Source organism: Fusarium oxysporum, chromosome 14 (assembly GCF_000149955.1).
Source record: "Fusarium oxysporum f. sp. lycopersici 4287 chromosome 14, whole genome shotgun sequence".
NCBI classification, from domain to species: Eukaryota; Fungi; Ascomycota; class Sordariomycetes; order Hypocreales; family Nectriaceae; genus Fusarium; species Fusarium oxysporum.
The window spans coordinates 624,970-637,275 of NC_030999.1; the positions used below are offsets into that span (position 1 = coordinate 624,970).

Here is a 12,306-nt window from a genome sequence, read left to right on the forward strand (position 1 = left end):
GGATGTGGTTGACTTGGTAGGATGGGGAGTGGCCATTTCGATTTGGGGTAGTAACGCGAGTAACAGTGAAGCCCCCAGAATGGACTCATTGTGTACGGAGGAAAATGGGGTGGCAAATCGATGTTGTGTTGTTGTGGGTGATAGAAAGTACTTAGGATATGCGGGATTTCACAAGGAAATCAAGGTATTTTCGAACCCCACCTAAAATATTCCACGATTTCCACATGTGGAACATGTGGAAGGGGCTTCGTGGCGTGGATATGGAAATGCTGAAGCCCACGTGGAATGGAATGGAATGGATATGGATCCACATTATGGATCCATATGTGGATTTCGTGGTATGGATTTGAACCCTGGTTTCTCCTGCTGGACACCACTCTCAATCTTCAGAGCTATGTTGAGTGGTACCAGAAGAAGTATTACCAGGATTTGCGAGATGACTACATCACGCCTGATGAGTGGAGTGCTCTAGGGGAGACGCGCGCATTCCTTCAACCGTTCTGGAAGATCACTCAGCTTACAGAGGGTCGTTACGCCACTCTAGACCGTTCACTTTTTACAATGGATGTTCTTCACAAACATTATACACAAGCATTCCAGAAACACTCTGGCAACGCCACACTACGGAGCTGCGTTGCAGCTTCTTGGGCTGTATTCGATAAGTATTATCAGCTTACAGATGAGAGCCCTGCGTACGGTGCGGCAATAATACTTCATCCGTCACGACGTGTAGCCCATATAAAGAAGAACTGGCCAAAGTCCTGGCATAAACCAGTTCTTGACGGCGTGCGAAAGCATTGGAAAGACTACTACCACGAGCTCCCGCTCCCCACCACGACACCACAGCTGAGAGACGAAATACGGCGCCTTGATGAGTATGACCTACTCGCTCGGGAGCTTGACGTTGTTAGCCCATCTATGAGTGAGCTGGACGAGTACGATGCTTTCACGACGCAACTGCCCATTGTCATTGACTGCTCTCCACTTTCTTGGTGGCTCAGAGAAGAACAACAACAGACATACCCTCGTCTCTCTCGAATGGCTGTTGATATCCTCTCGATACCAGCCATGTCTGCCGAGCCGGAGCGCGTCTTCTCCGGGGCGAGACGCACAATTTCATGGGACCGGTGCCAATTGGGTAGTCGTACAATTGAAAGAGGTGAATGCATGAAGAGTTGGATCAAAAGCGGGATAACACAAGGTTACCCGGTAGATTTACTTGAAGCGGAAGGTATTGAGGACAACAACGTAGAGGGGTTAGATGATTCGGCTGGCTGGCAGAGCTCCAACCCAGATTCGGTTTAGTTGATAATGTAAATGACGTCATTTCTTAGTTTCCATATGTATGGATTAAGTTCCATATGGGTTGCATTCCATATTCCATATTCCATAAGGCGCCGTATGGAGTATGGAGTATGGATAGAAAGCCTGGGCAAAGGCCTTCTTAGAAGGCGATTCTAGTGACATATTCGACAGTCACATTGCGGAGAAAGACCAGAAGAAAGAACGCGAATTACTCCGTGAATGGAGAAAAAGAGGCCCTATTGGAAAACTCCATAATCTGGTCTACTGGATCAGAAGAAACCCTCAGCGTAGGGAGCTTTTCCTATCCATCACGAGTGGCAAGGTCGACCAATCAATCATGGCCGAATTGGGAGTATGGTTTGTCGACGACACTCTCAAAGGCTTGATGGTCAAGGCAGATAATGGTACGCGATGGAATTCTGTCTATTTGATGGTCCATCGCGCGCTCAGACTTCGGGACATTATCGATGTCTTTTGCAAGCTTAGTCTTCTTGACCCCAAGGAAGAAAAAAGGGTCTCCGCCGAGGACGTTCTTAGCTGGAAGACTGGGTAGTACTCGCCGAGATCATCGAAATCCTACAGCCTTACCTCACGTATACCAAGCACTTTGAGGGTCGCGCTCCTAGATTTGCAGAGGTACTTCCCACCATGTACCTCTTGAAGGACCATCTATCTGAAATGCGACAGCGGTATTCTTCCAACCTTATCCCTGCGCCGTATCGGGCGCCGAGGATCACTCTCGAAGAGCCAGTACTTGATTGTATCATAGTCGCTGCGCCTACTGATGGCAGAGAGAGAGCAACAGGGAGGGCTGCAACAGGACACTGGCGTATCTACCTGGGGCAGATATTCAACCATGGAATCGACTACCAGCGGAGAACCGAGTTCTCCACTATACCAAGCAGAGATCTCGGTACAATTCGAAGACAAGGACCTAGATCCTGAGCCCTTCGAGTTGTCCGACGATGGGCTACATTTCATACAACACTCGATCAAGTATGCAATGTCAAAGCTCGACAAATACCGCAATTTGATGGAGCGGAGCGTTGTTTACTGGGCAGCTATGATATTACACCCAGGATACGGCATTGGGTTCCTGCAGCTTAGGCTACCGAACCAAGTAGACTCGATCCTTCGGGACTTCAGAGATTACTTTGACAGGCACTATGCTCAAGGTAATCAGGCACCAGTGTCTCCAGACTCCCCTCCGGCATTTCATGGATCAAAGTTATTGTTGCGCACTGCAAACTTCCCCAAGAAGGCCAGGAAAGAAGCTCCGGATGAGATCAACCTATACCTACAAATGGTTCCAGAGGAAGACTTCAAAGAAGAGCAATTGCTCCAATGGTGGCTTGGCCGCAAGACTCAGTTCCCACGGTTATTCAATATGGCGATGGACCTACTTTCTATCTCAGCCATGTCCAGCGAGAATGAACGTGTTTTCAGTGCCGCAAAGCTCACCATATCTTCACAAAGGAACGCCCTGCACTGGGTTACTGTGGAGGCATTGCAATGCCTCAGAAACTGGGCTCGCACTGGTGCGATTTCCTGGGCAAAACCAAGGGGACATCAGGACACGATGCTGTAAGATGATTGGCTATGGTATATGGATCCACTTTACTTGCAAGTAAGCAAGTAAAGTAAGTAAGTAGTTCGGGGTGGCAAGTAAGTATGGATATCGTTAGTAAGTAAGTAAGTAAGCCTGAAAAATTTACTTACTTTACTTATGTAGAACGCTGGTCTAGACTATTTCTGGTTGATTTTACTGGCTGACGAATGACTCGAAAAGGCAAACAAGGAGAAGGAGATCCAATCAAGTTCGCGTCGGCTTCCAAAGTCCTGATGCAATATGTGTACCCCAACTTCTTTTTCCACATGACGACAGCGTATGATATCTGCCGCCATAAAGGCGTACCGTTGACAAAGTTCGATTTCTTACTCAGCGCCGGCATGTTTGCCTGAAGGTCTTGCAATTGCTTGGATTGGCTAGCAGATGATCAATGCCACTCAAAAGCATCGGAATTCTTGAAATGACACTTAAGTCCTTTTGGGGGGCCCTATCACCCATACTACTGAATACAGTAGACTTGAGTCATTATGTGTTTAGCCATAATGGTCGGATGTACACAATCTGGAACAGCAAGTACAAAGCCAGATCTAGGATTGAGGTATGCGGGGGATGTCGCTTTTTGTTATCAGGAACCACAAATCGGTTTTGGTTAGATTCTTTAGAAAAAAAACCGCATTTCTCCGATCTACAATCTCAACCCCCCTGTGGAACCACTTTGATCGGATCCGAATAAGTTGCATCAGTCATTGGTGTTCTGCCTTAGCCATGTATATGTGTGTTTGAGAGGGAAGTACAACGACATGACAAGCATTTGCTTAATAATACCGAGGTGTACAAATTTCTCAGGACGAATTGCCGGGCTCGCCACCATCATGGCAAGCAATCGCACAGTATTGATTGATTGTTAGGCATGCTCAAGCTGTCATTAGTCCGTCCACAGCTGGGCTTGCAACATGCAATACCTAGCCTAGTGTCAGATATTAAGGTGAATCGTGTATATTTCTTGATTCTGTCGCAATCGAAGGACTATTGAGACCTTATATCTTCGACTGGTTCCTTCTAGGACTTGAGTCCTAGAAAGTCCTAGATGAAAGTCCTACGATCTAAGTTTAGGGCTTCAAACTTTAATCCTGAACCTTAATCCTGAAGTTGAGGGTGAACCCTCCAATATTCAACACCTAGTCTCCTTGGTCAATGCCGCCTCCGCACTGCTGATACGCGGGTGCTAGTGAGTGGGGTCACACAATACTTGCGGTCAAGTCAGCATATGGGTTCCGCGAAATAACCGGGCCTTCAAAAAGGAAGAGGCTGGGGGTGGGATAGTGTCATCGGTGGGATAGTGCCGTGCCGTGCCGTGCCATGCCCACTCCCTTATGTTGCAGCATCTGAAACGTGGAGCCTTCTTGCCCACTGTGGTCAACATTGACGACAACGACCATGCGTGTATGAAAGCCCACACTGCCGAGTGGCTCTGACCGCTCTGACCGCTATTGGCAGTATGTGCAGGATAGCGGCAGGGATTGAGTTTCAACTTGCCGGTGCTCCCCTACTTCCTCTCCCACGGACAGTTTAGTACTCCGAAGACTTTAATGCTAACCCCAAGAAATATTGCCTAGCCATCCTTCTCCTTCCACCTACTACGTCTTCTTCCAATATCTGGTCAAGATCTTTCTAGCTTGCACATCCATTGCCGCAGCCGCCGTCGAAATCAAACAATGTTTCCCAGCTGCCGTGTCTCGCAGATAGCGCGAGCTATTCAGCGCACCATGCACCAAAGGGCTGGTGTATTTCCATGTGGCCCATATGGGAAACCTATGGCAAATACTGTCCGCTCCATGGCTTCGAAGCCTTTATATACCTCGAACCAGATGTACAACTTTGACGACTGCTTTGCGCATCGCAATATCGGCTACAACTCTCCGCATATTGCTTCTTATGTTGAGGAAAACACGCGTATCCTTGACGTAGGGTGTAGTACCGGCGCCATCACCCTAAGTCTTGCAAAGCATAACCCAAGTGGCTATGTGTTGGGCATAGACCATGAGCCAGGTGAGTGCATTATGCTGAGACTGTCAGCCAAACCTCTTGCTAATTCTCTCTCAGGAGCCATTTCTCTAGCTAAACAGCATGCAAAAGAAGAGGGTATCACTAATGTTGAGTTCCGCGTTGCCAATGCGGAGGATATGGATGACATCCAAGATGAGAGTTTTGATATTGCTCATGCACATCAAGTCCTCCTCCATGTCACCTACCCCATCACCGTTTTGAAGGAGATGAGAAGGGTGGTGAAAACAGGTGGTATTGTCGCTACAAGAGACAACTGTCACGTCTTTCGCCACCCGGAGCACCCTTTACTGGAGCAGCATGTGAACAAATTCATTGCCCGCTCACTTGCGCGAGGTGCGCACCCCGTCGGGAGTCACTTGAATCACGAATGGGTGAACGAGGCTGGATTTCCTTGGGAATGCATTGAGATGGGCGCGGGATCGTGGGATTGGTCAAGTCCGGAGAATAAGAGAAATTGGACCTCTGGCGTCTTGGCCGGAGGCCTGGGGTCGATTGAAGGTATTGACCGAGCAGCTTTGGAGAAGGAGGTGGAGGAATGGGTGAAGAACCCACGTACGAGAATTATCGCTTTGGACAGCTGGGTCATTGGACATAAGAAGTGAGTCGATAGCTATTTATCTATTACAGTAACGTGAGACTGCTTTGTGGTATCAGAAATATATGCATGTACTTGATCTTTTCTATATTCTTCAAGTATCTGTGCTATTACCTTCAATGGAAAGACAAAAGGCTATGTAGCGTAAGTCTTGAAGGAGGCTTCACTTTCTCAACTGGGATCCTTAATAAGATATTTGTAGCAATGTCGCTACTTGTGAAAAACCCACAGAAACAATTAGACGAGGGAGTAGTCTTTTCGAGATGCTCTGCGTCCTAGCATTGCCAGTCACACAGCGGTTTCCGAAAAGCCCACTTCAGGAGTTCTATAAGATGAAGCAAATTGCCCAGTACGTGTCAAATATTTCCATGTCTACTCTGGCTACTCTTTGGATTTCTCAAGTTCTCTGGCGTCGAACGATATCTCAAAATCCCTCCAGTTCTCCAGACACTCCCGGCAATGCTTGAAGTACGCCGGCATTCCACCAAGATAAAGCAAGCATTCTCTCCTCTTTTTGGGATCACTACAAAGAGACTCTAGTATTAGTTCACATAATCTTGGAGAAATGCCTCCAAATGGATCGAAGAGTGTATTACTTACTTTGCCCCCATCGCCCAACTGTCTGTTTCCACAAGTAGTGTTTGAGCCGCAAGTTCAAGAACTGTCTTCCTCCATTCTTCTTCAGACTTCTTTTTTGTCTCAATAACCAGAATGCCTTGAGACCGTAGCCGTTGAAGAACCTCAAGTACCCACTCGCATTGCTACTCCGCAAATATGGGCCCTATAGCGGTAGACGTCGGGGCTTTGATGCGCGCGTTAAAAAGTGCTTCGACCTCTCATATGAAAAGACGGGTTTACCCACCTTGAGGACCGTATAGCATGAAGAAGTTTGGAAAGCCATTTACCATCATGCCGAGATTTGTCAGCACTCCTGTCTCCCATTTATCGTCCAGGTCAAGCCCGTTACGTCCCTTGACCCCGAGCGACCGCAAACCGCCGGTAATAGCGTCGTAACCGGTGCATACCGCTACGATATCAACTTCAGTATGCTTGCCGTCCGCAGTTACAATACCATTTTGCGTAAATTCCGTGATGGGGGAGTTTGTAACCGTAGTCTTCGGGTCATCACAAGCTTCATAGTAGTCTTGCTCCAAGCTTGGGCGTTTAGTCCCAAACCAATACGGTGGCTCAAGCGGCGCGAGTAATTCCCTCTTGATCTGGCGTCTGTCTGTCAGAATACATACTATCATCAAAGAATATCGACAGAGCCGACTTATGATGTGTCGGAAATACATACCGGATCTCGGATCCTCTCTCGCGTCTTTTTGCACCAAAAGTCGTACATTACTCGATTGGACTTGCGATCAATCAAGTAATCGCTGTAAGCTCCTTGAGCAAAATTGTAACCGGCTCGTTTCCAAACCCTGTCTGTGTTAGCATAGCACTACAAGAGATAGACGACAAGGGTTGGCCTTTTCTCCTACTCTTCAAAAAGTGCCTCTCGATCCTCCTCCGAGTCTTCAAGGACCGTCTTCCCTGTGTTCAATATCGGTAAGCCATTAGGCGTATCTCTACAGGCTTTAAATATGTGCGGAAAGAGTGGTTTTTGGGCGTAGATTTCGTCCTCTTGAATCTGACGTTGGCCCATTGGCAGAGCTATATTTGGCGATCGAATAAAATGGGTGACGCTTGAGCAACACTTAACAGCTTCTTGCATGATCTGTACGCCACTCGCTCCGGCGCCGATGACTGCTATCCTTTTACCGCTCATGGAGGGATCTTTCTCGGGCCAGGCAGAGGAGTGGTGGATCTCTCCTTGGAACTTATCCAAGCCTTTCCAAGCAGGAAAGTTTGGCTTTGAAGAAGTACCGACAGCACTCACCAGCCACTTGCACTTGTAAGTCGTTTCCCGATTGGTTTTGACTTCCCACAGGCGCTCACTCTCAACGTAAATTGCTGAGATTACCTTGGTCTCGTACTCAATGTCTTGGTGCAGGTTCCAAACTGTTGCCGCATGTTGAAAATACGACTGCAATGTTTGGTACGAGGGGAAACGCTCTTTCCATGTCCAAGAACTCCAAATCTCGGGAGCTGAGAATCCATACCAGGGCATTTCGTGGTCAACTCGAGCCCCCGGATACCGCTGCGTCCCGTTCGTTAGCCAACAGCAAGGGTCTTTTGGAAATAGGGAAGACGTAGTACATTCCATGCCCATACTCCTCCAATTTGCTTGTTCCATTCCAGCACTCGTATGCGAAACCCATGTTTGCGTAGGATGTGAAGTAGATAGCATCCACTGAATCCGGATCCAATGACAACAACGTCAAAGGTAAAAGGGTCAATGCCATCAAGCGAACTCATGATGATCTTAGCTGCGTCCTAATGATGACAAGTTGAAAAGGTTGAAGCAACACGCGGTCATGCTGTAGAAAAAGTCACAATAAAGTGGCGGTGTGAAAGTATCAGGAGCAGTTTTGCAGATCTGACTTGACGACTTAGCCGTGGTGCATGTGACCTCGTATCCGAGAGTATGCGCGCAAGCTCGGCATTGAAGCTAGCGTACGAAGCATTTGCGGGCTGATCGGTACTTGATGTATACACGCCTAGGGTTTTGAAACGGGACGTCTCCTTATCTTTCCCCTTGCAATTGTTAACTAATATGTGCCATTATTTGTTACAAATGTAAAAGCAAGCCTTTGTTAAAAGTCCAGTCGCCACCGTATTCAACAAGTCAAAGAATTAGAGTTCATTACCAAAGTGATTTATTCTTGTGTTCCTCTGGCTTAGCCCACAATGTCCGACGAGCAGAAACCGACAAACCGCAAACCGCTCGCGACGTTCCCCAGGCCGACTAAGAAGTATCGCTCGGAGCCATACGATCGCATCTCGCTAGCGAATTCCGGTTTCGATGGAACTGGCAAAACAGTATTCATTACTGGCGGAGGTATATTATTTTCTTCCTGGTGGCTTGACTTTCATCTCATCTAACTTCACACAGCTACTGGAGTCGGCTATGCTATCGCCAATGCATTTGCTAAAGCTGGCGCCCGGCGGATAATTCTTGTCTCACGAACCGTTGGATCCCTAGAAAATGCGAAGAAGATTCTTTCGGCACAGTATCCCAGCCTCGAGTGTCTGGTCTTCGCCGCCTCCCTTACCGACTACCAAAAGATCACTGATATCGTTCAGCAAATTAACGATATCAATGTCCTGGTTCACTCAGCAGTCATGGTCAATGAGCCCATCCCCGTTGAGCAGATTCCCGTTTCGACTGCTCAAGAACTCTTTGCAACCAACGTCTTCGGCGCCCTGAACTTGTTCACTGCATACTATAATTGTGAGGTCCGGGGACCGAAAACCATCATCAATGTCTCTTCGGCCGCTGCTGGAGTACTCTTCCCACTGAATTCCCTTTATGGCGCGAGTAAAGCGGCCACGGCACAAATCCTTCAGCATATGGCGGCGGAGCAACAGGCCAAACCAGTTGGCGAACGTGTCAGAATCTTTTCATTTCATCCTGGACATTTTTATACTCCTCTAGTCGCACAACATGTAGATAAAACCTGGGTTGACTGGGATGACATCGAACTCGCCGGTGACTATGCTGTTTGGCTAGCAGGCTCAAACAGCGCGTTTCTTGAGGGCCGATTTACATGGGCAACATGGGATATGGACGAGCTTCTTGCTCTGAAGGCACAAATCGAGCAGGATCCGAGCTACTTGACAATAGGACTTAAGTTGTAAATTAAATTTAACGTACATGATAAGCGGGTGCAACAGACAAGCGAGTGCAACAAAAAATCCCGCAATTTACATCTTCTCAACTTAATCATTTAATTTTCAACCACCAAATATGTCAGACCTAAATATTGAGGCTAGGATTCTTCTTGCACTTCGTGCCCTTCAAAATGACCCAAAATTAAGTCTCCGACGCGCCGCAGGCATTTACCAGGTCCGTTATTGGACTTTACATCGCCGACAGAAGGGTATCCTTTCTACGCGTGATTCTATCCCAAAATCACGCAAACTATCTGATCTAGAGGAACAGATCATAGTTCAGTTCAGCGAGATGCCGCCTGTCGGCAAGCGCTGGGTCTCTAACTTCGTCAAGCGACACAAAGACCTCAAGACGCATTTTTTCCGTAAATATGACTACCAGAGAGCCAAATGTGAAGATCCGACCATTATTCGCCACTGGTTTAGGCTCGTAGCGAATGTAATCGCCAAGTATGGCATCCGACCTGATAAAATCTATAACTTTGACGAGACTGGCTTTATGATGGGCGTCATTGCGAGCGGAACGGTCGTCACAGGTGCTGAAAGGCGTGGAAGACCAAAATCAGTGCAGCCTGGAATAGGGTTCCGTCGAGGTAATTTACCGAATGGTAATTTACCTATCTGACCAAAGTTTTTGACGTCTGAAACTTCTTGGTATTTTACATGTCAAAAACCTCTCATTGGCCCGATGCCCATATCATCTCCACTATTTTCCAAATCGGTCTCTTCCCCAACGCCAGCCATCGACAACAATAGAGTCTTGGAATGCGTTTTCTATCTTTACTAACCGAGCAACATCAACTGTCTCCCAGTTTTTGACGACCATCGGTTCTGCCGGATTATCTTTGACCGTCTTGAGCCTCTTGAGCACCCGACTGTTCATATAGATGAAAGTGACCTTGTCAGTGCTAAGCGGACTAAGCCGATTCCGAAGCTTACAATGAAGATAGTTCGTAGCACTGAAGGAACGCTCTGAAGGAACAGAGTTTGCCAAGGATCCTAGAACTCTCCTTGCCAATGTAGCCAACTTGACTCCCATAGACCCAAAGTATCCCCACGCGCTTAGGATGTAATAGTGAGAAGGCGTATGAGGAGTCTTCGGCTGTTCTCGATAGATCCGCGAGGTTGGGCCAAAGAGAGCACCTTCGCGAGCACGGAATCGACAAAACTCCCCAAAGAGCTGTTGGTACTCTTCGTTACTAGTGTTTTCTTCTAGGAAGCGATGTGCTCTCTCCATAGTGTCAAGCCCAAGGCCCTCCCCTATTGTTGTCCGTGGGTCCAAGGCAAATGCGAAGTGGTGGATGTCTGTCGTTTGACCTTTCATCCTTTGGACTCGCCATTGCCTCAGCTCCGAGTAGTTGATAAGAGGATCTTGGTTAGCCTCTTCAAGGGCATCCCATCTGCTCTGGATAGTCAACCAACGGGGAATAACCTCTCCAACGCATGAGCGATCTCGCTCCGAGCAACGTTGTGCGTTTTCGATAGGCCGAAGGATCTTAGCCAACATCTCTACCTCATGCCAAAACTCAAAGTTGTTGATGGACGAGAGTATTGCCCTTAGGACTTGTTGATCTTCCTCTTCCTCCTCTTCCCCTTTGATAGCCTTAGCTTTTAGGGAATTGAGGACCATAGCATCACGTGCATATGCTCGAAGAGCATCTTTGTTCGCCAGTGAAGACATAACAGCTCCGAGTTGTGTTCCCCAACGAGTGATGGCTGGTGTAATGAAAGCCTTCTGTTTACCGTAACACTCAAGCTGATAAGCACGAAGTCGTGCGAGTTGGAGCTTGGCCTTTTTAAAGAACGTGATGATTCTCGTAACTTTCTTAAGGACTGAAGCCCATCTCTCCGATTCCACAATGTCTTTCACTAGAAGTTGAAGACCATGGGAGTCACACAAAAGGAAGAAACAATGCCTGAACTCAGGCATATTCTTCATCTCAGCGTGAAGTTTCCGCATTGTCGAGCATGTATCTGTGCAGATAGCGTTCATACGAGAGAAATCCTGGAAGTCCTCTCCTTCCTTCGTGAATACCTCTTCCAATAGTGGCTGGATTAGGCGAATGGTATTCAAGGCCGTATGTTCCTCGTTCCGTGTATTAACAGTCTTCCAATAGAATGTAACCGAGTTGGGAATTGAAATCGAAATGTTGACAATACGGTTGCTGCTTATGTCGTCAGAAGCGTCAAAGATGACATTGAGATGATCGGCATCGTCGAGGATCTCCTTGACTTGGACTCGGTAATCTTGGTAAACTTCAGGAAGTATGGTGGCAATTCGATCACCACTAGGGGGCTTGTACGCTGGATTGAGCTGTTGGATGAACTCAACCATGCCAGAGTCTTCGAAGGTGGTGTATGGCTTGCCAGACTTAAAGATGGCCAGGGCTGCGGCTCGATCGAGTTGATCTTTAGAGTTTCGATCCATTATGGACAAAGCCGTAGTGATTCGAGGCTGGCGATCAACATGGCCTGCAGCTTGCTGGAAACCAAGACACTCTTTGGCAAGGTGATTCTGTTGACGTTGAACGTGCTTGGCCATGGTTTTAGAACAGTATTTGCACCGAACGCGAAGTTGACTGAATTTACCCCCTCCTGGAGGAATTGGGGCTGCTGCAAAGTGTTCATGAACACCATGGGTTTTAGGGCGACCGCCTTTGTTACTCATGGTGACAGTCTCATGTCCATTGCTTTTCAACACCGAAGATGAGAATTGGTGATGATTTGTGCGTCCCATCGGTAATTTTACGATGTACTAAACCTATTCCGTGCATATACTAGTCCTAATACGGGTAGGCACTAAGCCTAAAATTGTAGGGTTTTTGACGTAAATTACCGCCAAAAACCCCCTTTAGGAATTTGACCGTCAAATACCGTTTTTGACGGTCAAAAACGGAACCCTAGCCTGGAAACCGGGAATGGATTACAGTCATTCAGGCGATCAATGCCGAGGGCCAAGCGATCCCGCCGTCCATCATAGGTGCGGGCCAAT

The 12,306-nt window shown here is 47.6% G+C and overlaps 4 protein-coding genes across 16 annotated transcripts; 3 read left to right on the forward strand and 1 right to left on the reverse strand.

The window, feature by feature from the left end:
- Positions 1-1,409: 1,409 nt before the first annotated feature.
- Positions 1,410-1,858, forward strand: FOXG_21520 (uncharacterized protein; the record flags this gene model as incomplete). Its single annotated transcript, XM_018401864.1, has 1 exon — positions 1,410-1,858. The coding sequence occupies exon 1, from the start codon at positions 1,643-1,645 to the stop codon at positions 1,856-1,858; it is 216 nt and encodes a 71-aa protein (XP_018253923.1). The 5' UTR covers positions 1,410-1,642.
- Positions 1,859-4,403: 2,545 nt separating this feature from the next.
- On the forward strand, positions 4,404-5,644 carry FOXG_14224 (uncharacterized protein). Its single transcript, XM_018394293.1, has 2 exons — positions 4,404-4,924; positions 4,979-5,644. The coding sequence occupies exons 1-2, from the start codon at positions 4,591-4,593 to the stop codon at positions 5,542-5,544; spliced, it is 900 nt and encodes a 299-aa protein (XP_018253924.1). The 5' UTR covers positions 4,404-4,590; the 3' UTR covers positions 5,545-5,644.
- A 67-nt stretch (positions 5,645-5,711) lies between these two features.
- FOXG_14225 (uncharacterized protein) lies at positions 5,712-8,071 on the reverse strand. Of its 13 annotated transcripts, XM_018394294.1 has the most exons (6): positions 7,740-7,984; positions 7,022-7,680; positions 6,835-6,961; positions 6,400-6,754; positions 6,138-6,339; positions 5,712-6,060 (listed from the first exon to the last, which is right to left on the reverse strand). In XM_018394294.1, exons 1-5 carry the CDS (start codon positions 7,896-7,898, stop codon positions 6,299-6,301), a joined length of 1,341 nt encoding a protein of 446 aa, XP_018253925.1. In that variant the 5' UTR covers positions 7,899-7,984; the 3' UTR covers positions 5,712-6,060; positions 6,138-6,298. The 13 variants fall into 13 exon arrangements, with proteins under 13 accessions (XP_018253925.1, XP_018253926.1, XP_018253932.1 ...); XM_018394295.1 differs by having other exon boundaries at positions 6,138-6,754; XM_018394304.1 differs by having other exon boundaries at positions 5,732-6,339; positions 6,835-7,680; positions 7,740-8,071.
- Positions 8,072-8,184: 113 nt separating this feature from the next.
- FOXG_14227 (uncharacterized protein) lies at positions 8,185-9,516 on the forward strand. The gene is made up of 2 exons (XM_018394307.1): positions 8,185-8,481; positions 8,536-9,516. Exons 1-2 carry the CDS (start codon positions 8,331-8,333, stop codon positions 9,279-9,281), a joined length of 897 nt encoding a protein of 298 aa, XP_018253938.1. The 5' UTR covers positions 8,185-8,330; the 3' UTR covers positions 9,282-9,516.
- The last annotated feature ends 2,790 nt before the right edge of the window (positions 9,517-12,306 follow it).